A 26,416-nucleotide genomic window follows, 5' to 3' on the forward strand; every position below is an offset into this window, starting at 1 on the left:
TATATAAATAAGCTCGGTGCTCTGTTCCATAATTAGTTGTGATCTGGTCCAAAGATTTTGATTTGCTGTTTAGTCTTCAAAATATCATTCTGATTGAGTTATTTTCAGAAACTTAGAGATGCTTGATTGATTTTGAGTTAGGTTTTAATGTAATTTAATTTGTCTTTAATCTTTGACTAAAGTTTTACTCTATTTCTGTTATTACATTGACCAAATGTAAAAGAGAAGAGATTGTGTTGTCTCTGCTTCAGAAGAACCAGAATGGTTTCGATGTCATCAGTGGTTCACATGCCTGACATGACGGGTTCATCATAAACCAAATCTACCTCATACTTTGCACTTATCTTTGTCCAAATGTAAATTTACATTTTTAATGCACATGGACATGGTAGGCTCAACAACCCTTGTGATATCATGCCTGGTAGTGATGGAACCAAGTCAGGTGCTAATGACCAGAAGACCGGTAATGATGACATTCTCTTGAACCCCACATGTCCATTTGCTGCAAAAGTAGCAGCTGTCTAGCCAAATTGTAGCAGGAGCTCAGCAGAGGAACACCTGATTCCAATAGCAGGGAGCACACTCAAGAAGGCAAGCCCGGAGTAGCTGCTCAAGTTCTCGACCTAAAGACTCTGCTATTGCTCCCAACCTTTGTTGGTACTATGCCTTTTTAAAGGACTTTCAGCCTTTATTTAATCTCCAAACTTGATCAATAAATAAAAATATTTTATTACTCATTGGCAAGCCTGTGTTGGTGGACATATTTTCATTTTAAGTTATCAAACTATTTAAATTATTTGTATGGTTTGAGAAATGAAGAGTGGGAGAGAACACAATTGAGCTTTAGTTCTTCATCACGTTGCAAAGGCCTGTTAGAGGATGACAATAATTCGTCTGGCACTTGAGTTCTTTACATTTATCCAGTTGTTTACACTTTACTAGCTCAGACATTAACGGTTTTCGTTCTGCAATGCTTCGTTTCTGACATTTCTCCTCATTTTCAGTTACAAAGAGATTAAACTTACAACAAGAATAACAGTATAGAGGTAATAGACTGAAATGGCGCCGCTATTGGATAACCATATTTAATTATTGGTTCTACATATCTTGAGTAGTACTCATTCTGCAACCAGATTTCGAATTTTCACTTCCAACCAGCAAATATCACTTCACGAGTTACTATATAACATGATGGAACTTTTACTTCAAAATGAAAACATACATGTTGAGTGAAACCTAATAATAAGATTATAATAATACAAAATAAATATGTTTTTTTCTTTTTTACGCTTCCACCTTACGCTAACTTAGAGTCTTAGACTCACGATATCAAAAGTTCAGAACACAAGATATAAATTTATAAATAGCGAGGAGAAGCGGATTATAAATCAATTAGTTGTTATATTCCGGTCTGAATCGCCAAACACCTCAAACTTGAGTAATATATCAGCTGTTTGATCAGAAAAAAAACAAAACAAGCTCGAAAACAATTCATAAAAGAAGAGCAAACACTATCAAAACACAAGATTTAACCCAAAACCGATACCTGAAAATGTCAAACTGAGAAACTTTGATTTTTTACTTGAAATCTCTAACAAATGAGAGGATGAGCAGGGGGACCTAGTAAGGCCCAAGTGGGGTCAGATGACACCTCAAAAATAGTGAAATAAATAAAAATGTATATGATTTCATAAAGAATCTTCAGCAAAAGTGGTTGTTTTGCAATCTTTGTCACCACAAAAACCCGGGTTCAAACATCATTGACACCATTCTTCTTTAATTTTTTGAAAATCAGACATATCTGATCTCACTAAAGTCAATCTTTGGGTCCGCCAATGAGGATGAGAGCAGGCGGACCATGTTTCTAATATGATACATCGAAGAGACTTTATGAGTGAAGAATTTAGGATTCCAAATTTGAAATAAAAAAAGAATTAATGAGTGCGTATTTCGGATCAAGAAAAGGGTTTGGATGAAGATATTCAGGAAAAATTAGATTTAGTGGCTTGTATTGTTGAATTTTCGTGGAGAGATCTCTATAATTGAATTGGAAAATCAAATATCAAATACTGAAGGATATAAAGTTACATATGTTTGGGTTTTCTTTGTCACCAATCTGGTTTCAGACTAAATCCAACCCGAACCCAACACCTGCAATACCAACAAAACAGATCCATTCAGTTATTGATGAAGATCTGGACCCGACCCGAACCGGTTTTATCCAACACGGTTCAGTTTGGGTTTTCGGAGTATTGCCTAGCCCTAGTTATTGGAGTGGACTAATATCGCAACAACACTAATTTACAAATTAGAGCTACAATAACTGGAATAAAATCACATCAAGTTGGAACTACTATAGTTGGAATCAAATGCATAACATGTCTTGGGAACCATAAAAGGTAAAAACGGAAAACGCAATGCTCAGTGATTATTAGCTATTTGTATCTACACATGTTCTTATTGGTCCACACTCCCATCCAGTATCAGTGGACCAATGATCGTGGACTCTGCCACCGTAATGACTTCTACGTGGTAAAAAAAAAATGCAGAATAAAACAAACACAGAAGCAAAGAGGAGCAATGTTTAATTAGCATGATTCACTCAAAAACACTACTCACATATTCCTCATTGCTTCTATCGTCTATCTAATTTCTGTCACTATCTCTTTTACAGCAGATTTGCTGCTAACAAATCCCAACATTCACTCACTGCCATCTCTCAAGCGATTTCCTGAGGAGAATCAGAAGATTCTAACGGGAAACATGTTTCTTCACCACCGGTTTGCCAGAGGAAGTTAGCGTAGCTGGCTGCGTAGAAGGAGTTAGTAGGGTCTGCAGATATAGCTTCTAGAAAGTTCTCCTCAGCCGCCCATAGATCCTTCCTAACTTTCCACTGGAAGATGGCGTATTTGCTGTACGCTTCGGCGTCTGCTTCTCCTGACTCTATGGCTTTCTGGAAACACTTCTCCGCTCTGATACATCCAAAAGCAAGCATAATTGTAAGTTCCAAAGTTTACAATCTAACCCTATAATATTATGAATGTTAGATGCACGGTATATCACCTGTCGTAGTCTTGAGAGACGAGGTAAAGGAACTGAGCGTAGTTAGCTAGGAGAAGAGTGTTGTTCGGTTCTTGAGCCAAACCTATCTTGTATAAAAGCTCTGTTCTTGTGTAACTGGCATCATCGTCCAATGCAACCCTTGCAATGATGGGCGAAACAAGTCTCAGCCTCATGTCAAGATCCACAGGGGAACCTTGCATTTGATCAGCTTCTTCCACCATCGAATTCCACAGACTCAGCTCCTCTTCTCTTATCCCTTGTCCTAAAACTGAGTCTCCTTGAGTAGATAAGTGGAACATCTTGTCAACAGTGCCATTCACTACATGCCCTAAACCCATATGATCTTGGCCTGCTTCCTTTGACACAGCAGAGCCTGGGGGTGATTCTGCAATAGCTAGATTCGATGCAATTGAATGCACAGTGAAGTTCGCCAATAGGATCATTACATAAACCATCAAAGTAGGTGTTTGAGAGAACACGCGCTGGAACATCCACAGCAATGAAGCGTGCATATCCTTTTTAACCTGCTTAAGAACACCCTCCGTAGTCTGCAACGCAAAGCTGTGCATCTCCTCGATCATGAAGACCATAGAAGAGAAGGCTTTGTCGATAGAACAATAAGTAGACTCTCTAGCTTCTCTAAGCGCCTCTTCTTGTAGCTTCCTCTTAATCATTCTAAGGGAGAGAGGCAAATCAACACTGTTTGCTTTCCGCTCAATGCTCGAGTGGCTAACCATCTCCATCCAGGGAGCTTCCAAAGAAGCTAAACCTGGAACGGACTCATGTAGTAGTAGCTTCACATTGCCGAATCTGTGGTTCCTACGATCTTTGTTTGTCACCAGGTCTTCTTCTTCGCCTGCAATCTTGAATTGTAGGGCTAATTCTTGCATCTTCGCCGAGAATTCTTCGTCGGAGAAGAAACCGGAGCTCGCGCTGCAAACTCTCCGGAGAGGATAAAGCTTCTTCTTCGTGGAGAATTCCAAAAGCTCACAAGATTTGGATCGGTGGAGTTTCCCACCGAGAAAAGCGGAAGCTTTCAATCTCGTTTGGCATGATAAAGATCCTCCTCTTCCCCGAGAACGACGACGTTTTGAAGAGGTTAAGTTTTGCGAGAGAGACGGACGGTGAGGGATCGCCGCATGGCGTCCTGACCAATGAAAAGAGGCTACTTTTACATCCATTCTTCCAATAGAAGAAGACGAAACTCGCAGAATCTGAGAGATTGAAATCAAAAGACGGACAGAAAGGCTCCTGAATCCGTTCAAAGTTTTAACCTTTCCGGAAAATTTGGTCAGTCGAATTCAGAGGGTTAAGCTCCTGAAATTTTGTTGGGAACAAAGGAACAAGACAACAAGCCCCTCAAGTTTATATACGAACAAGAAGAATAATCGGAAAACACAATTTAGTCAATTCTTTAAAAAAGAAAAAAAAAAGTTAGTTACCGGATTTAGCCGGTGGCAATTTTATGGATGGCTCGTGCTATTTGGGGAAGAGATCAGATTTTAGTTAATCCACGGGTAGAAACGGTAACAGGTGATTGACCTAAGAAAGTTCGGCTAACTCTGTAACGCGGTTTACTCGGGAGCACGTGCTTTTACTGAGGTCCAAGCGGCCTTCATCCCGGATTTTTCTATTTATGATCGGACGGATCTTAGTGAACCATGTGTGTTTTTGTTACAAACGTAGAGAGATTGTTCACGTGCCGTACATAAATAAGGTTGTTGAGATACTTATCTTTGCGGAATAAGATCAATGTGTGTCAGACAGAGATATGAAGTACTTACTACTAATTTGGTCGTTTGGAGTATTGTGAATTTTATATGATAAACTAATACCCACCACATTGTTTTCACGGCATTATTAGTTTTTTCCTTTCAGTGTATTCGGTAAAAATGGAAGTACCACACAAAAAATAACATTGTAGTACAGATTATGTCATTGTGATAAATGTCTTTTTTTTTTTTCAAAAATGAACAATATTTGAGAAACGGTTTGAATACATTTATATATAGAGAGATTTACATCCCATTTTTTTTCCTTTTACCAAATACATGCACTATTGTCATTTTATGACACACGATGCATAGATCCATAACGTATCTTCGTATTGAAAGAAGGAGAAATTGGCTAATAAGGCCATATTCAGACTAGATTTGTCCGTTTATACCTTGGGTTTTTGTAAAATAACCAAAAGAAATTAAATTTGTAGTAAAAAAGTAGAAAGAGATAGGAAAAGAAATGAGGAGAAAAGGTGGGATTTTGGTTACTTAATGAATTATATTTTTTTATGGTCATTTGGCCTAATTTCTTTTATACCTTTCACCATATAGTTTTGTCCCATTATACTTTCGATTATTTTTAATACGAAATTAACCTTATAACCTTCTAATTTAATTTATAAATCACATTTTATGTTTAATAGTTAAACATTTATGTAGTTTGTTTTGTTTATTTATCAAACTAATATATGTACAATACAAAATCAATTCTATATTTAGTTAAAAAGTAAAAAATATATTCATCAAAATATAATTTAATTCATATTTTTATTTATGTAATATATACAATATTTTTAGTATATGTCTAATATATGATCAATTCTGTATTTATTAAAATAGTAAAAATATAAAAGATATTTATCAGAATATAATTTTATATCATATTTTAATTTTATATAAAAAAATCATAATAAATGTAAAACATATAAAAATAAAATACAACTGATGAAATTAATAAAAAGTAAATAAAAACTAGAAAAAATATTTATATTGTGTATAACATCATACCTTTGAAATACATATAAAATTTCTTTATAATATATAAAAACATAACAAAACGCCTTAACTATAAGTTATTAATTGTATATCAGCCAAATACAAATAAAATATTAATTACATTATATATAATATTTATTAACAAAATAGCAACTATGTATTTTATAAAAATTATATACTTGAAAATTGAAAAACTATACAGATAAGTTTAAATAAAATCATTTACAATTGTTTTCTATTTTTTTCTCAGATTTTTAAAAATTGAATTATATTTTGACCAATGAGAAAAAAGATATATCTTATTTAGAGCATCTCTTAAAACAGTTTTATTTTTAAAGTTGGCAAAACTTCAAATTTAAAATTTGGAAAAAAAAAATTCTTCAAAAAAATTTAAAACTTTTGAACTTTTATATTATATATTGCGGTCTTTACTATTGATAAAGTTCATTAAAATCATAAAATATTAATAATACATACATTTGAAAGCTGTGCTAAATAACATTGATTGATAAAATGAACATTATAAATGATAATAGACACACATAAAGTATATATTTTTTATGTAAACTATCAAATTACTAATTAATATAATTATTTTTAATGTTTTATATATGATTAATTAATAAAATTTAAAGATTATAATATAATTTATTTGTTAGCTATAAGTATGTTATGAGCTCAAAGTTATTAAATCCGATATTTTATATGTGAAATATGAAATAATAATTATAAACGTTAACAAAATTATTTGAGAAAAACTCAAAACATATGACTTCAAATATGAAATTTTGTATTTCACTATTCAAAACTGTAAAATTTAAAATTTTAGAATAAGTTAACTTTTATATTTTAATTATGAAGTTGGGTTTGTTTTACCGATTCTCTTCACTTGGGGTAGACCTAACATGAACATGTACCTATTCGATCCAAGTCCTTATCTTGTTCCGCAAGAGGATTTAAGAGTTCATGTATTATAAATTTGTGATGGCGTAGCTCAGAATAGGAAGGGAACACGTCTGGGATGTTTCATTGTGTATGTGTCTTCTTGGTGGATTTTCAGACTCAAGAGCTCACAGTCCTTCACAATCCTCATTAATTTTATAGACACACAGTTCATGCATCGTGCTTCTGTTCGGGCCTGAACTCGCTTTAGCTGGTTTAGTATTACTACTAGTATTATCTTCCGTACTACATACGGGCCTTTATATTTTTATAAATATATATTATATATGTTTATGTTGAACATATTATATATGTTGTCAGAAAAGAACATATTATATATACATTTAATTTTTGTGACAAAAAAAAATACATTTAATTTAAAATTTATAATTAAAATAAATATTTTTTGAGGATTAATTGTTGGCAAACTTAAAAAGAAATTGAAATTTTGATGTTCATATTTTACAATAGTTACCCAAAATGTATAATATTAATAGTTTTCCAAACCAACACAATCATTAAATATGAACAACAAAGGCATATATTTTGCACATGTACAATTAAATTTCAACTTAGTTTTGTAGATAATTGAGATTAATTATTATATTTTCTAGTCATTCTTTTGATAAACACTATATAAGAAAAACAAAGAGCAAAACCAGAGATGCATGTTGAATCAAAAGTAAAGAAAAAAATACTCCTCTTTTTATAAGATAATAAACACACAAATACCAAATATGGAAGACTAACCTGAGGTTAGGTCTTAATCTAGATAATAGACATAAGTCCTCGTTCCTCTATCACCAGAGTTTCTTATTACCACCAGTTTTTCTTCTTCTTTTGGTACTTCTCAAGTTTTTTAGGCGTCTTGTGATTTAAAGGTGAGCCTCTAACTCTCCTTCCCTGAATCATCACTGGAACAAAAACATTTGTTCAACAAATTGAAAATTAGTTTAGTACATTTTAAATTGTTATTGACGTATCTTATTTACGTACTTTTTCAGCATAGAATATGATGTATGTCTCATATCTAAAATAATATAAGAAAAAAATATAGTCAACGTTTTCTTAAGGGAAAATTCCATGTAAATACACAAACTATTTATCTATTACCGTTTTAATACACCACATATTTGCGTTACCATAAATATACACCAATTATTTTAGATGCCCATTTCAATACTATAACCATTACCCGTGTGCCCACTCTACCATCCTTCTTTGACTTTGTCTAACGACACATATTACGGTGTTAAAATCTGGTTAAAAACTAATTATACTTAACTACACTTACTATTATCCTAGTAACCATTGAGTCTCGACAGTCTTGAGATAATTACAAAATCCCCAATTCAAAAACCCTAAAAGATTTCCAATTCGTAAACCTAAATCAAAGAAGATTAATGAAGCAAATTTTGTCGTGTGAAGGAGGTTTGTAGTTTAATATCAAACAAATCAAACGAAATGAAGTAAGAATCTTAATCTCTTTTTCTTTCTCTTTTTTTTTCCAATGTTCTTGTTGTCGTCTCTCTCGTACGAAACGACTCCGACTTTCATTTTTTTTTCTCATGATTGCAGTCACAGTGAACCTTTCATGAAGATGCACATTACTTATGGAGGGTTGATGTCGCTTGAAGAGAATAAGTTCTCTTATTCTGGTGGAAGGTTGGCCAAGGATTATCGTATAGATCCAGATTTGATGACTTTGTCAATTTTCCAGGAATTCACAGAAAAACAAGGAGTTGCAAATGGCGTGGAGAAAGTTTGGTACAGACTACCGAGTGAGAACATTTCAGTCGCAAGATGCATATACAAAAACAAGGACAACGAGATCAGAAAGATGTGTTCAGAAGTAGCAGAAGTGGGTGAAGTTTATGTGTACATCGAACATGGTGTGTGTGTCTCAACCAATTATGGGTAATGCTTCTGATATAGAAGCACATTTGGCTGGTGGAGATGATGGTGAAGATGCTGATAATGAAAAAGAAGATGAAGAAGAAGAAGAAGAGGTTTCTGATGGTGAGTTAGGTCCAGAAGAAAACAATGATGATGAGGTTGGTAATGATGAAAACAGAGAGTCTGAAAGCGAATATGAGAATGGAAATGCTGGTGAAGAGCATGCTAATGAAAGAGATGGTCAGCCATCTGAAGATGAAGCTGAAATTGTAGGTGATGGAGCTGTAGATGCTAGATTTGAAAATTTGTTTGCAAATGCTGAAGAGGAAGCAATGACAAGGTACGATACTACTCATGTATGTGGTGAGTCTAGCTAAGATAGTGAAAATGAAGAGGAGAATGTAACTGAGGTTGGTGAATATCCGGATTCTCCAGTTGATACTGATGAAGAGTGGGCAAACTTGGTAGACGTACGTGTAGGAAAGGAAAAAGAAGCGTGACTGACTATGACAAGCCACCATACTTGTGGCTAATGCAGACGTTTAACAACGGAGACGAGTTCAAAGATCAATTGTTGAGGTATGTTCTGAAAACTCAGTGTGATGTGAAGCTTAATAGGTGGGAGTCTACAAAACAAGCAGCAATATGCACTGAGCCAAAACGTGATTGGAGAATATATTGCTCTGTGGAGAAACCTATCAGAAAATGGATGGTTAAAGTCTATGAAGACAAGCACAATCACGTGCCTACGGGAAGAGCAAGGATGCTAAAACAAGGAACTATTGCCAAGTTGTTTAAAGAGGAAGCAAGAAGAAGACCTGACATAAGAAGTACATACATTAAGGATGAGTTGATGCACATGTACAACGTATTGGTTTCAATTTATAAGTGCAGAAAAGCAAGAAGGATTGCCTTAGATATGGTGTTGGAAACTCAGAAGCAACAATTTTAGAAGTTGTGGGACTATGAAGCCGAGTTATTGCGATCTAACAAGGACACTACTACAGAGATTGTGACTGTCGAGAAGGATGGTAAACAAGTATTTGATCGCTTCTATGTCTGTTTTGAACCTCTTAGAAGAACTTGGAAGAGATCTTGTCGTCCTTTGATAGGTTTAGATGGTGCTTTTTTAAAGTGGGAATTGAAGGGAGAGATATTATCAGCAGTTGGTAGGGATGCAGAAAATAGAATTTATCCTATAGCTTGGGCTGTTGTAAGGGGCGAAGACAAGGATTCTTGGGAATGGTTCATTACAAAATTGAAAAACGACTTGGATTTAGGCTTAGGAGATGGATACTCTTTTCACTCAGACAAGCAAAAGGTATGGATATTAACTCTTAGTACATCTTGTAAAGTATGCTAGTAAACTGTTTTAAGCACCATGAAATGTATATTTGTTTGCAGGGTTTACAAATTGCTCTTGCTACTGTTCTCCCAAATGCTGAGCATAGGGTATGTGCAAGGCATGTGTATGGAAATTGGAAGAAAAAGTTTGGGGATCTTGACTATAAGCCTTTCTTCTGGAAAGTGGCATATAGTTACACTAAAGGAGAGTATACACTGCACATGGATGAGCTGCTTTTGTATGACAGAGAGGCGTATGAAACATTGTTGGCTGCAGAACAGAACATTGGTGTCGAGCTTTCTTCTCAAAAACTGGAAGGTCGGCTAATGTTTGCAACAACCTTTCAGAAAGCTTCAACCGGACCATCAAAAAGGCTAGGGAATTGCCTTTGATTAATATGTTGGAAACCATCAGAAGACAAGCCATGATGCGTATTTCTCGTAGGTTTAAGAGGGCAGCCAAATGTATAATGCAATTCCCGCAAAGAATAGCAGATGTGTTGGAGGTGAATAGAAAAAAACAGCAAAGACTGCCAAATCATGGTAAGTAGTGATAACTTGTATGAGGTTTTAGTGCATGATTTAAGTCATGAGATCAGCCTGAGAATGGGAACGTGTGCTTGTGGGCGTTGGGACCTAGTTGGTATACCTTGCAACCATGCAATTTGTGTCATCAATGACATTCGTCGAAAACCAGAAGAGTAAGTCAAATTTGCTTTCAAAACTCTGATAAATTAGCGTATGATGTTAAGTACTATAAAACTTTGATGTATGTTGTCAGTTACTAGAAAATCTGAATTGTGCTTGGTTTTCCATATTTGCAGGTATGTTGTTAACTACTATAAAACTCCAGTGTGGATAGACACATATAGGGACAACATCAAACCAGTCAATGGGGAGCTCTATTGGAATAAAACTGGTAAGGGACCCATTGGTGTTCCTGGATTTAAAAAGATGCCAGGACGTCCTAAGAAAAAGAGAATTGCACCAGCTCATGAGTCCCCATCAAAGCCCAATAGAACAACTCATGGGAGGAGGACTATCACTTGTAGTAATTGCAAACAGGTTGGACATAACAAAGAGACTTGTAAGAATCAATCTTTTGTGGTTGAAGGTCCAAAACGAAAACGTGGAAGACCTCGATGATACCTGTGAGTGTAACTATTTCCCTCAACTACTTAGAATTGTCATGTTATCTTACGTTTTTTTTCTCAAACATTTAAGGTTGATGGTGAAAGCTACCCGTCTCCTCCACCTAAAAGACAAAGAAAAAATAAGTCTCAAGCTTCCATTTCAGTGGACAATCTCAGGGACCACACCAACTCTAGTTTATTATCATGCTATCTTTTGGATCCTTCTAGTTTTTAGACTTTGACTATCTAAATTATGATTTTTTTTTTTTTTTTTTTTGCGTTAAGATTCTTTTCGGTTCGTAGACTGAATTTAGCATTTCTTCCATCTATGTGACAAGTACATTTATTTTGTTTATATAGTATCAATAGCTAACACTACTTGTTAAATTTAAATTAAATATTCTCATAAGAATAATAAAGTTAATTTTGATTCGAGAAAGTTTTTTTCAGATTTATAAGTTTAACCATAGTTAGAAAGTTAACCACACTACTAACAGTGTGAGTGCTGTTAGTCAAAGTCAATGATAGGTTGTATATTGGATACACGATCAACATTTAGAGTAATGAAATGGGTAAACAAATTAGTTGGTGTATCTTTGTGGTAACTAAAAGTTGATGTATTAAAGTGGAAATAGATAAATAGTTGGTGTATTTTTATGGAATTTTCTCTTTTCTTAAACGATAAAATTCCATAAAACTACTCATTTTTGTGTAATAGAGTAGGTTATGCCTATTTTGTTACCTTTGCTGCCGAGGAAGCTTTGATTTGCCTTCTTTAATTAAAGAGTTAAGATTTGAAACATGAGTACATTCAAAGGCCATTTGCAACTTGAATATGTGAAAAGGATTATTTATTAAGAATTTAAGAGTAATCATAAACCATATGTATTTTTTTTGCTTCAGTCAAAGATCTTAATGGTAAAAAAGAAGAATATGAAGCGATTAATAGATCGAAGTTACAATATATAAACAATAAAATAATTTAAATCGTGATTAGTTTTGAACGTGGGATTGTAATGGAGAAAATATAGGGATTTAGACTTTAGTTATTTGAAATTTCAGAAATTTTAGGAACAAAATTAATTTATTTGTCGACATTTTTTATGAAATTTTTGTAAAATACACTAGATTCTGACCCGTCCTTAAAAGGGCAGGTATATTTTTTGTTTTACATTTTTTTAGAAATTTAATTTTTATATTTGTGTTTTTAGTCATATTTGTGTTTTTTTTTATAATATTTCTCTTAAATGATTAATAAGAGGCTTTAATAATTGTATTAAAATAGTTGGACCACACATATATCAATATGTCATGTTACTGTTTTAATAGAATAGATGACATATGTGTCAGAATTTTATTAGCCAAGTGACTTGTGATTTAATATATAAAAGATAAGTCTATAAGTATGAAATTTTTATACATACAATATTAAGAAGATATCAATCTATGATTCTCTGTATATTTAACTTACCTTATACTATCTTTTGTACTCAATATATATTTGTACATTCTCTATCAATACAATCATCATCTCCACTCTATATGGTACTAGAACCTTTTCCGGACTACGCCCGGGTTTTTGCATAAAATTTAAATAAAATATAAATTTGCATATTATTTTATTTGAGTACATATACATGTGGTGTTTTTTAAAGTACATATATATGTATATTTTTTACAGAATTGAAAAATGAAATAATTTATGACTTTGAAGCTATTTAAATTAAACCTTATTGTTTTAATATCTAAAATAAAATAGAATTAACAAAAACTAATTAAGTCTTAGTTATAATCCAATTCCTCATCTTTATCCATTTGAGTTCTTTTTTTTTTTTTTTGTAAAAGACCTATTTAAGTTCTCGGTATAAGAAATTGTTAGATTTATAATGATTTATATTTTTTTGGTTAGGATCAATACTGAGTTCTATTTTTATTTGTGTTTTTATAAATTGTATTCTCCTTTGCTTTTCATTATATGGTTATTCAAAAATTCATATGAATTTATTTATATATCTATACTATTAAAACATGATTCTATTGTCTTTTTTACGTTAGTCTTCTCTTTTCTTTATTAACATTGCATGTTTCATTAAGGGTAATCAAGTAATATTAATAATACATTTTTATTGGGTCTTTTTTTTTTTATCCAGCCCACTGTCCATTTCAGATCTCTATTGGGTCATTTTGGCCGATTAAGAAATCAGATTCAATTCTCACATTTTTTTTTTTTGGCCATTGAGTCTAAGTTCAAATAATTTTTTTTCAACCATTCTTAATTATTTTTTTTTTCTTTTCTTAATATAATTTAAGTATTCATATAAAAAATGATTTTTTTCATTAAAAAGTACAAATCTTTATTAAAAGTATATAATTTTTTTATTAAAAATATTAACCACATAATAAAATTAATTTATCAGAGTTATACCAACTTAATTCATTAAAGAAATAAAGTTTAATTTTTTAAATATAAATAGTCATTTAAGATGAAACACTATAAAGAAAGATAAAAAATTTAAGTCTTTTATAAAATATGACATTTACTAAATATTTGTCAATTGAAAAAAAAATAATAATAAATCCGCGCTTTGAAAGCGTGGGTCAAAATCTAGTAATCTATTAAAATAGAAGTCATGACACCTTTTATGTGTGATTCTTTTTATTTGGAAAATTCTTAAAATATTTATGAAATTTTACATAACTTAATTATAATATATTTATTTTTATTTAAAATACTAATAAATATCTTAAGAAAATGTCTAACCAAATCTTTCAAATATCTTTTAGAATCTTTTAAAGCTATATTTTCGAAATTATTTAACTAACATTTTAATTATGACAGTATAATTAGAAACTAAATTGTAGTTTAGTTTTGATTGTAAACAAAAATTAAAAATTATATAAAATACTTTTAAAAATAATTTAATTATAATAACAATTTTAAATTTATTTAATTTTCAAAATTAATCTTAAGAAATATTAAAAAGAAATATTCGTTTCTATTTTTAATTTAAAAATAAAAATATGTTATCTACGAAATTATGATTTATTTTACATATGATCTTTTTAAAAAAAAAAATTAGACAACTTTTTGTGTTTTTTGACTTCAACATAAATGTTCTTACCATGCAATATAATTAATTTACACCTCTTTTCATAGATGAAACATTTGATATTTATTTATATCGTATATATGAGAATTTATTCTACTGTTATTGATGTCAGTGTATTCCCATGAGCTAAAAAAAATAATTCGGTTCATTATTTATACAGTTATACTAATTTGGTTTAATTATTTACTATATACCAAATTCTCTAATATGTAGGTTCAACCTAATTTAATTTTCCATATATTTCAAATTTAGAAATAACAAAAATCATGTAATTAGTATTGTTACATAATAATGTTTTCAAAATAAATTCTGTTACAAATTTTTTAAATTTTTAAATTTTAGTAAAAATGTTATACGCCATTAAAATATTATTATAAATTTAGATAATATATCTAACACTAAAATATATTAATTTATTGATATATTTTAGGGCTTTTTGCAAAAGTGACTCAAAACTTGGAGTCAAACAGAAAACTAACCTTTTCTTTTGACTCCTTTTTTTTTGAGATTTTAACCCCACACCTGCACTTTATCTACGAAAATGCCATTAACATTTTTTTTTTAATAAGCTCATTAATCAGTTAACTGATAAACGTCTGTCTGAATCGTATATAATAAATAACAAAACATGCATGACCCGAGGTTGATGTTATGTTTACGGAAGTAACGTGCTACTATGTGAACATGCACTTATACAATAACGTAAGAACATTCTCAATATGCAAAAGTAAACTTAGCACCAAGCCACCAACTTATATGTATCATGTCAACAGTTTATTAAAGCTGGAAATTATCAACTACCTACCGTCAAGCTTTATTGCTGCCATGAGGCGTTGAGTGCTCTGGGTGTCTTGGTTTTACATGGTTTTGATGCCCCTAATCTCTCCAACAATATCTGATGACCAAGATAAACACATACGCTACTTATCTGTGAAATAATTAAATTATTATATGGTGTGTGGCAAGGAATTTGTAGCTATTCAAACCTGGCAAATGACATGAGATTCGTATTTGCAGAACCTGAAGCTCTCCTCCGGGCTTGGCTCAGCTGTGGCTGTGAATTCCACGATAAACTTAAATCGGATTGCTTCTCGCAACATTGAAACCACTTAACCCATACACCAAGCCTTCTTGCAAGATATGTTGGAAGAGTGAAGACAGTTTGAAGGTTGATTGACCTCTAGATGATTGTGGCCACCGAGTCTGCGACAGGAGTATATTAAACAAATTACAACAAACACCAAATATCAAATCTATTAATCCTCTCTAACAGAAAGTAAGTATTCAAGTTACCTTTGCATCATATTATATCAGCAAACAAAGACAAAATCAATTAACAAAACCAAACCACTTAAACTCTAGATTTCTAAATCAATAAACAAAGCCTAAATCATCTTACATCAGCAGAGGTAAATAAAACCAGTAAAACTAAAAAAAAAATATATAGACGCAAGATTTCCAAATCAATATACAAAACCAAAATCATCTAAACCTGGATTTCAAGAAATTTGAATATAATGATTTTTTTATCACCTTTACATCAAGGAGGAGCATATCAACGCTCTTGAGTTCACCACCTTGCCTTTCTGAAATAGGAACATATAAAAAGTATTGAGCTTTACCTTTTGGGTTGGCTATATATATATATTCATGAGTGCAATGAAGTGGATAAGCTAAAATGATACCTCTACTGGAGAAGAGTAAATGATGGCCGTGGTGGATGAACTTCATTGCTTTACATTATTGCGACCCGTAACTGTTAGCTTCGTCGTTTTTTAGGTAACGCGAATCACAAAAGTGGAGGAAGAGGCGGCCACTGGGAAGTACGACCAAATCGGAGAGCATCAAAATTTGAAAGGAGGACGGCTGATTGGGCAACATCAGCCACATGGGAAAACATTTTCGAATTGAGGGTCCAATTCGAAAAAATGTTTCAACCTAAGGACTGAAGATAAACAGAGCTTTGTTGAGGATTCCATTTGTTGTTTGGGGTGTTAATCGGTTTGATAAGAATGAAGCTTTAATAGTAAAGCAAGGGAGACGGAAAGTTCTTGGAACTTAATGGTATTAATCAAAACTGAAATTCATTGCTTGGTCTAAGAGGTGTGAGAAAGAGAAGGAGATGAAGAGATACGGGAGGTAGAAAGTTGGGAGGAAGAACATTATCTTACATATCCGATTGTTTAGTTTTTGTGAGTTTCACATAAAACCATTATTAATGATTAGGGCTTCACAGTGAGTTTCAAGTTGAATTATTTGTTTATAAACAGACCGAAAACATACTAAGCCCAAACATAAGCAAGTAGATGACATGGCTGATTGCTGTATTTTTATTGGTCGAATTTATCATCTGACGTGGACAGGCTATCTGATACTCTTATTCTCCTTTTACTATTGTATATATTAGAGCCATCGATACCCTAAAAATTATGTCTCAAACCTGGCTGCCCATCCCTTTCTTCTTCCCTAAACTATCGCTTCAATGACAGCTAACAACCTTCCCCAAAACGGTGAAACCATTCACACACCCTCCTAAACACTCTTCAGCGTTAACACATATAACGTTACAAAATTTCCTCTACAAACTATCTTATGTGGAGTCTATAGATTTATGCCCTCTTAGATGGCTATGATCTTGCTGGATATCTCGATGGATCTACAATCATTCCAACTCCAACTCTTACTGTCGACGAAAAGCTTACCGTCAACCCTACGTTCGCCATTTGGAAGAGACAAGATAAACTTATCTTCAGTGCCTTACTTGGTACCATCTCTACTCCAATCCAGCCTGTGGTATCGCGAGCCATAACATCCGCTCAGATCTAGCAGACTCTTGCATCTACGTATGCAAAACCGAGCCGAGCACACATCAAGCAACTGAGGAATCAAATGAAACTTTGGACCAAAGGAACTCGCACCATTGACGAGTACTTTCAAGGTTTTACGACAAGGATCGATCATCTCGCCATCCTTGGAAAGCCGCTTGAACTCGAAGATCAAATCGAGTTTATTCTTGAAGGGCTTCTTGAAGAGTACAAGCCGATAGTTGATCAAGTTGAAGGAAGAAACACACCAACTTCTCTTACTGAGTTACATGAGCGTCTTCTAAATCATGAAATCAAGCTTCTCACCAACGCTTCTGCCACTCATCTTCCGGCCTCAGCCAACGTTGTTTACAACAACAACAATGCCAATTCCTCACGCTCAACTCCTCGTCAGAATCATCGACAACAAAGCAACTGGAGTGACAATAACCATAAGCAGTATAATCGCTCTGGTAATCGTCAAGGGCCAAGACCATATCTCAGAAAATGTAAGTTCTGTAACACTCAAGGTCACAGTGCACGTCGCTATCCGCAACGCCAGAGTCTGCAACAAAGTGTTGCGTCTCCATTTCCGAATGCTGCAACTATGCCGTGGAAACCAAGAGCTAATGCAGCAATGGTCTCGCCCTACTCAGCAAACAATTTAGGGGTGGGAAAAAATCTGAACCGAACCAAACCAAATCGACCCAACCAAACCCAAACCGATCCAAACCAAACTGAAGTACATGTCTAAGTCTAACCAGTATTTTTAAAACCGGACCGACCCGATGGTTGAACCAGGTTCGACCATGAACCGGTTAAATAGTCGGGTTGGATCTAATAATTGGTTCGATCATGAACCGATCACGTAGCCGGATTGGATTTCAGAGTTATTAAACTGCTAAAAACCATTAAAACTATCAAAAATCTATAAAGCATCCATATAAACAAAAAACTAGTTTATATTTATAATGTTTTATATTTTAAATTCATTTATATTTTAATTATGTATCATATTTACTAACATTATTTTTAAATTTATACATTAAAAATATATTAATATTGAACCATGTTTGACCCGGTCCAACCATATTGAACCGTGACCCAAAAAAAAATCGGTTCAGCTTCCGGTCCGGTTTTAAAAATACTGTGTCTAACCCATTTGGTTCAAGATTTTATCAACCCAAATGGTTCGGAACCGAACCAAACCAAGAAACCAAAGTATTTTTTAATTAGATTAATTAAATATACTAATAATTTTAAGATTTAATATATTTAACCATTTAGCCTAAACAATTAAACATAATTTTATACATTTTACTTTTAAATGAATAGAATAAGCACAACTAAAAATAAAATAAAAGAATATGAATCTCATACATTAACATCAAAATGGAAAAGTTATTTTATGATATTTATATTAGGTTTAAAGATAATAATATAAAATTATTGAATTATATTTTGTACATATTTATTGTGATGTTTGGTTTTACGTTTAAATATGAAAATAATGATTTAGTATCAAATGATGATTTGTTTATGTTTTTATAAATCATATTTTTGTAATTGAACTAGAATTAAACTATAAAATTAACTCAGCTGAACTAAAAAATACAGACAAAACCAAATTAAACCAAACCAAACACAAACCAAACCGAACTAAAACCGAACCGTACTAAAACCGAACCGAACACAAGCTGAACCAAGTAAAACCGAACCAAACCGAACATTAACCAAACCATACTAATTTGGTCTGACTTTGGTTCAATTATTCTTAGACCCAAATAATCCAAACCAAACCAAACTCAAACCGAACCTTTAATTAAACCAAAATGCCCACCCCTAAAATAATTGGCTACTAGATAGTGGCGCCACGCACCACATCACCAATGATCTCAAAAATCTCGCGTTCCACCAGCCATATCATGGAGGAGATGACATCTTGATCGGTGATGGCTCGCCTCTGTCCATCTCTCATACCGGTTCAACTCTGTTACCTTCAAACTCTCGGAATCTTGCTTTAGATAAAATTATTTATGTTCCTGATATCCACAAAAACTTGATTTCAGTATATCGCTTATATAATACTAATCAGGTCTCTGTTGAATTCTTCCCGGCTTACTTTCAGGTGAAGGACCTAAGCACGGGGACTCCTCTTCTTCAAGGTCGAACCAAGAATGAACTCTATGAATGGTCAATGATTTCAATGCAAGCTAAAGCGTTTTCTTCCTCTTATCGGACGAAGACATCTATTGCTTCATGGCACTCTCGCTTAGGCCATCCATCTCCACCTATGCTGCAATCCATTATTTCTAAACACTCTTTACTTGTTGCTTCTACTTCGTCTACTTTTTCAAAATAATCAGCTTTATGTTCTGATTGTCTCATCAATAAATCATAAGATTATTTTCAAAACACCAGTATCACCTCTCATCGTCCTCTTCAATATGTCTTCACTGATTTATGGACTTCTCCTATTACTTCAATTGATAACAACAAGTATTATCTCATATTTGTTGATCACTTCAGTCGATATACCGGGTTTTATCCCGTGCAAAAGAAGTCTCAAGTGAAAGAAGTGTTTATGGCTTTCAAACCTGTTCTCGAAAATCACTTTCTAGCCAAGATAGACACATTGTACTCAGACAAATGGTGGTGAATAGATTTATCTAAAAGCCTTTCTTCAGACACATGAAATATCCCATCTTACCACACCTCCTCACACTCCAGAGCATAACGGGTTATCAGAACGTAAGCATCGACATATTGTTGAGATCTCTTCTCTCAGCTGCTTATGTTCCTAAGGCGTATTGGACATATGTTTTCGCCACTGCAGTTTACTTGATAAACCGCTTATCAACATCAATGCTCTCCGATAAGTCTCCATATGAGAAGTTTCATGGACTCACACCAAACTATGAGAAGCTTAGGATCTTTGGTTGTCTTTGCTTTCCTTGGTTAAGGCCCTATACTTCTCACAAACTTGAAGACAGATCAAAGCCTTGTGTGTTTCTTGGTTATTCACTTACACAAAGTGCTTACTTGTGTCTTGATCCAGATACTGGTAGGGTGTACACTTCACGGAATGTACAATTTGATGAAGCAGTTTATCTATTTGGTGCTCCTATGAAGAACAATGTCGGTAGGCAATAGCGAGCTTCAGAAGCTACACACTCCATTTCTTTGGGTGCAGTAACAGAGGTTCATGTGGTTCAGCCTTCTTCGGTCCCGTGCTCAGGTCCTCACCCCTCCGCTTCTACATCAATTTCAGCTCCAGTTGTGACACCATCTCCAGCGTCTGTACCGGCTCCACAACCACCACCGTCTGATTCAGCTCAGGTATTACCTTCTCTACTCTCTACTACTCCATCTCTTGACCCCACTGGTCAAACCACTATCCTGAATCACCCTACTGTCTCTAGCCAGCCTACCCTCACCAATGAAAGGCCCACTGGCTCAACCAATATCCCAAATAACCAAACTACTACACAGCCTAACTCCACCACTCAAAGACCCAATATTCGTTTTACAGAACCTGCTGCTTCAGTCTCTGAACTTCAAGTACAACCCACTCAAAACACCCATCAAATGAGAACTAGAGCCAAAAATCAGATATAAAAGCCAACTAAAAAGTTCAGCCTCACTGCCACTCTTAATCAAGTCATTCCACCGGAAGCAACATCTTACAAGCAAGATCTTAAAGATGAACATTGGCGCGGTGCTATGTCAGAGGAGTTTGATGGTCAAATTGAAAAGGAAACATTGGAACTTGTACCGGCTGAACCCTCCCAGAAAGTCATAGGATGTCAGTGGATCTACAAGAATAAGTTGTTTGCAAATGGTCGCTTGAGAAAACCTAAAGCGAGACTTGTCGCAAAGGGAAATCATCAACGATATGGTCTTGACTACAACGAAACCTTCAGTACAGTCATCAACGCAGTTACTATATGTCTTGTTCTTGGTCTTGCTTTAACCAACTCCTGGCCACTCTGACAGCTCGATGTCAATCAAGCATTTCTACTAGGAACTCTACGAGATGAAGTGTACATGGAGCAGCCACCCGCTTTTGTTGATCTTGATCGTCCCACACATGTTTGCAGAATTAAAAAGGCAATATATAGCCTTAAACAAGCCCTTAGAGCTTGGTATATTGAGCTTAAAACCTATCTTATTTCCTCGGGTTTTCAGAACAGCTATGCCGATGCTTCACTCTTTGTTTACTCTGTCGGAAACATACTAGTTTATATACTAGTTTATGTCGATGATGTCATTGTTACGGGCTACAATGATGCAGCCATAAACAGAGTAATTGCAGAACTTGGGCGTCGCTTCTCTCTCAAGGATCTAGGTGAAATAGGCTACTTCTTGGGCATTGAGGTTACGAGAACAACTCAAGGTTTACACCTTATCCAGCGTAAGTACATTCTTGACTTCCTTGCTAAGACTAATATTCTTGGTCCTAAGTTTGTTTCCACGCCATTGCAAACCACACCTAAGCTGTCTCTCACCTCTGGAATGCCTATTCAAAATGTCACTCAATACCGAATGGTTGTCAGGAGCTTACAGTACCTTGCTTTCACTCGTCCTGACATTTCTTTTGCGGTGAATAAGCTGTCTCAGTTCATGCACTCTCCAACGGATGAGTACTGGCAAGCAGCAAAACGAGTTTTACGCTATTTAGCTGGAACTACTACTCATGGAGTCTTCCTACGACGACAAAACAACTTGAGTCTCCATGCCTTTTCAGATGCGGATTGGGCAGGTGATGTTGATGACTATGTTTCCACCAATGCGTATGTTATCTACTTAGGAAACTAACCCATCTCCTGGTCAACTACGAAGCAAACTGGAGTTGCTCGATCCTCAACCGAAGCCGAACATCACGCCATTGCCAATGCTGCTTCGGAAGTTCGTTGGATCTGCAATATTCTCACGGAGCTGCAAGTCAAGCTGCCTTTACTACCAGTCGTTTATTGTGACAACAAAGGAGCCACCTACTTGAATGCCAATCCATTTTTCCATTCGCGTATGAAACATCTAGACTTGGATTATCATTACATTAGAGGTCAAGTGCAGTCTGGTATTCTGCATATTACATATGTCTCAGCCAAAAATCAGCTTGCCGATGCATTAACCAAACTGTTACCTCGCCTTGGCTTCAATATCGCCTGTTCCAAGATTGGAGTACGAGAATTCCCTCCATCTTGAGGGGGTGTATTAAGAAGATATCAATCTATGATTCTCTGTATATTTAACTTACCTTATACTATCCTCTGTACTCAGTATATATTTGTACATTCTCTATCAATACAATCATACTTTCCGCTCTATATATAATTTGTTGGAGATGAATCCAAGAGATAAGGTCTATATGTTTAGTATATATCTCATGTTTAATTGGTTTGTTAGGATAAGTTCTAAGGCTCATAAGCCGACTTACTTGGTTTTACTTGGTTGTACATATACGTTTGTAGTTTACGAATGAACAGATAATTCTCTTACGTTCTGGATGCTATTAGAATAAATAGTGTTCTAAACAATAGGTGGTGATGATAGATCTGGTGTAAATGGTGTGAGAAAACGGTTGACATCATTGGTTTTTTTTTTGGGTTGACAACATTGTTGTTTCATCGTATTCCATCTTCTCCTCAGACACTCATGATTCTATGATCACAGCGGTTCAAAAGGTAACAGCTACAACGAATGCATAACAACAGAGATGTTGAATGCTCTACAAGGCAAGAGATTTACAAGTTTTATCGACGGTACGCCAAATTCAAAAACCTGCAGAAGGTGATCCGAATTTGGAGTCTTGGGTAAGTGTGAACTCTATAATTGTGAGAATGCTACACAGAGCTTTGAGGGTTTAGGAACATGTGGTTACGTGGTGTGTTGTTTTTGTGTTAACAAAACAGAAAATTGTGCTCAACGGCAAAGCTAAAATCCACTGGTACTACAACACGGCGATGCAAAGAAACACATGCATCACCAGATTTTCTATTCAAATATTTATCCAAGCACGGAGTTATCAAACATTAACAACAGAACTGATTAATCAATGACACCACGAAAACCACTTGTTGTCCAAGGGAAAGAACAACATATCATTGAGGATTATCAATTATACGCGCCTGTTAACAAACCATTCGTTTATTGTCTTTACTAACATAACATTCATTATAACTTATTCTGCAAGGATAAGCATATTTGTTAAGAGATAAAACCACAATTTGTGCGATTAATTAACTTATTTCTGGCTTCACTCATTACCAAACGGTTCTTCAGAGATTCTTCAAAACGTGAACACATACATATGTCAAAACTTAAAACAGCACAAGCTTCGTTTGAGACTATTTCCAACCGCACATCGGTACCAAAAGCAAGGTAACTCTTCTGTACATTATCAGAAGAGTAATTTCACTAAACCCTCTTGTGATCACATAAAAAATCTAAGAAGCATGACTTGAAATCTCAGCAAGAAACTCTATAAGACAAAAACAAACTGTAACGACCCAATTTCACAGGCCCAGCAAAGCCCAATCAGTTTACAGGAATCCTAGGTGAGTTCCTATGTAAACAGAGCCAGCCTATTATTTTATTCAGAAAAAGTCTAAGGCGTCGAACCCCTGCAGATTTAGAGCCGTCAGAGAGAGATATTGGTGAACTGTCTCAGCCACCGTCGACTGAGATCAGATCCGTCACGCCGCCGCCGTTTCACCCCCTAGGTAATCCGTAAACCACCTTTTCCGATTGGTTAAGTGCTGGCCGTTTAGTAAATCGTCGATATCTCTCTAACCATTGGGTTTCTCGCGATTTCAAGGCCACCAGTGTGTTCGTGACGTTGAGACGAGTCTGAAGCAGGAGTTTCAGCCCGAGAACCGCCGCGACGCGCCCACACGCGCAGGAGGAAGTTTTGCGCGTGAATCGCACGCGCCGCCATATCCGCCGGACGTTCGCCGGAGCCACCGCAGCCGGCCAACATCCGTTTGCCGCCGGGAAGCCGCCGCCGCATCGCCGCCGCGTCTCCGCCGCCGCCGGTGATTTTCCGGTAAGCCACCACCGTTGCTGGCCGCCGCCGGCGACCGGTCTCCGGCGACTCGCCAGTCGACTCGCCGGTAACTCGGTGACTCGGCCGAGTCGACTCAGCGAGTCAAGCCGTTGATCAGTCAAGCCGGTTTGGTTTGGTTGGTTTGTTAAATTGATTTCCGGTTTGGATTGAACCGATTTGAAATCACCGCCGGCGACCGGTCTCCGGCGTCTCGCCGGTAACTCGGTGACTTGGCCGAGTCGACTCAGCGAGTCAGGCCGTTGACCAGTCAAGCCGGTTTGGTTTGGTTGGCTTGTTAAATTGATTTCCGGTTTGGATTGAACTGATTTGAAATCGATTTGAATCTGGTCCAATTGAAATCGAACTCGGTTAAGGAAAACCGGGTGGTTCAATTCGATTTCAATTTGGTCAAGGGTTGACCGGCTTGGGTCAGAGTTGAGTCTGTTTGAGTCTTGATTGTTAGTTAGTTCATTCATTGTAAACTGGAACTAGGGGTCTAGAGGATTCAACCGTTGATTTGATTGTGTGATGTTAAGATATGCGATATATATATGTATGTATACATAGTTATGAGTAGGGACTATGTGAGTGGGCGGGGGTCCAGAGATGTCTGGACTAGCGATGCAGATTTGGTGGGCGAGGGCTCAGAGACGTCTGGGCTAGCGACGCAGATTGTGTGGGGCGTGGGTGCAGAGACGTTTGCATTCGACGCAGCTTTGGAGGGCGGGGGTACAGAGACATACTGTACTAGCGACGCAATGTATGTATATATATATCCGTATGAGGAGATGCGGGGTGTATGGACTAGCTATATGCTATCATCGCATTGTTTGTGTTGTGTGATGCTTTAGGCATCTTGGTTGTTCATGTTAGAGCTAAACTTCCATAGTGGGAGTTCTATTTACTCAAGTCAGTGGTTTGCGTGTTTAGCATCCCATACCTCACGGAGTAACTCCCCTGTTGCTCACCCCTCCTTCCCTTCCCCTTTCAGATGAGACTGACGAGCTGGAGTGATTGCTATCGGGCTGGTGCTTTGGGAGTTTTATTTCTTTCTTTTTCAGACTTGCGGAATTTTATGCTTTTATCGATATTTTCGGGATTTATTATGTTATTTGGATTTATGGCTATTTATTGGATTTACGACTTTGGAGTTGACTTTTGAGAAGTAGTAAATGGAGATTTCAGACTTTTTATTTATTTAAGTTATTTTTGAAAATACGGGTGTTACAATTTAATATCAGAGCGGGGTTCCGTCCCGGCTCTGACCCAGGATGACGATTTGTTGGGACGTGGTTTCGACTCTGTTTTGACTCGGTTTTAATTCGATTTAATCGATTTTGAAAGATTTTTGAATCTGGAGATTTGGGAGTTTTAAAGAAAGAAAAATACAGCACCTTTTCCGTTCAGTAACTTCTAACCCAATTGTCTTTTTATTGACGATGAGTTTATCATCGTTATCCGTTCTCTAGCTAGCAGGGTTTCAGCCAGATGTTCGACAAATGGACGATGTCACAGCTCGACAGATTGCTCAGTTGTGTATCAGTTTCGCCAGCCGTGTTTGGAGATTGTCTGCATGTGGATATGTGACATTTTTGCTACCACTCTAACTTCAAGCTATCACTCCACAAGTTTTTTTTTTTGTTACTGGAGATTATGTGGTATGAGATGTGAGCCATGAGTTGGGATGGGTTATTCGTGTGTATGAGTGGATTGACTGCCTTGGAGGCATAGTTAGTTTGTAAACTCGTGGGGATCGCTTTTGGATTGGGGTGCGACAGCTTGCGTTGTGTGATATTGGAGTTACGCTTGGTATGTTTGCCAGTTTTTGGCAGCGTTGATCGCTACAGAGATGTGTCAGTTCGGACATTTGACATAGGACATTGGGAGATATTCATATTCTTTGTGGCGTACCAGTTATGCATGGGGGAGTCAAGTTATTCAGAGACTCGTTAGAGATGGAGTTGTGTTTTGCGATATCATTCTTGGGATGGACTTGTTATCACGACATCGAGTACTGTTGGATTGCCTGAGGGCAAGAGTTCACATTTCTGGAGCAGAGCAGATTTTATTTGCATACCTGCTACATGCAGAGGAGTTATTCGATATGGGGAGTAAATGGATTTTGGTGATCATTTGGATGGTCAACATGAGTTTCAGGAGCTTCTAGTTATCTCAGAGTATGAAGATGTATTTAAGGCATTTGGAAGGGCCGTCACCAACCAGAGGAGATGTTCTTACGATCGAGTTGGAGTCAGGGACATCACCGGTTTCACGAGTTCTATACCGATTAGCGCCAGCAGAG

The 26,416-nt window shown here is 35.7% G+C and overlaps 1 protein-coding gene and 2 long non-coding RNA genes across 3 annotated transcripts; 1 reads left to right on the top strand and 2 right to left on the bottom strand.

The window, feature by feature from the left end:
- Window positions 1-2,344: 2,344 nt before the first annotated feature.
- LOC106328079 lies at window positions 2,345-4,425 on the bottom strand. Its single transcript, XM_013766439.1, has 2 exons — window positions 3,064-4,425; window positions 2,345-2,972 (listed from the first exon to the last, which is right to left on the bottom strand). The coding sequence occupies exons 1-2, from the start codon at window positions 4,242-4,244 to the stop codon at window positions 2,720-2,722; spliced, it is 1,434 nt and encodes a 477-aa protein (XP_013621893.1). The 5' UTR covers window positions 4,245-4,425; the 3' UTR covers window positions 2,345-2,719.
- A 3,672-nt stretch (window positions 4,426-8,097) lies between these two features.
- On the top strand, window positions 8,098-11,286 carry LOC106329147. The gene is made up of 5 exons (XR_001267750.1): window positions 8,098-8,248; window positions 8,358-9,996; window positions 10,080-10,720; window positions 10,844-11,170; window positions 11,244-11,286. It is a non-coding gene; the product is annotated as an uncharacterized LOC106329147 (long non-coding RNA).
- A 3,548-nt stretch (window positions 11,287-14,834) lies between these two features.
- On the bottom strand, window positions 14,835-16,496 carry LOC106332331. The gene is made up of 4 exons (XR_001268052.1): window positions 15,948-16,496; window positions 15,796-15,848; window positions 15,249-15,465; window positions 14,835-15,157 (listed from the first exon to the last, which is right to left on the bottom strand). It is a non-coding gene; the product is annotated as an uncharacterized LOC106332331 (long non-coding RNA).
- Window positions 16,497-26,416: the final 9,920 nt, after the last annotated feature.

The sequence above is a fragment of the Brassica oleracea genome, chromosome C3 (assembly GCF_000695525.1).
Source record: "Brassica oleracea var. oleracea cultivar TO1000 chromosome C3, BOL, whole genome shotgun sequence".
Lineage (NCBI taxonomy): Eukaryota > Viridiplantae > Streptophyta > Magnoliopsida > Brassicales > Brassicaceae > Brassica > Brassica oleracea.

Coding starts and splice junctions, on each gene's coding strand:
- LOC106328079 (XM_013766439.1), bottom strand. CDS start 4,244: ATGGATGTAAAAGTAGCCTCTTTTCATTGGTCAGGACGCCATGCGGCG. Junction 2,973..3,063: donor GTCTCTCAAGACTACGACAG/GTGATATACCGT, acceptor TGGATGTATCAG/AGCGGAGAAGTGTTTCCAGA.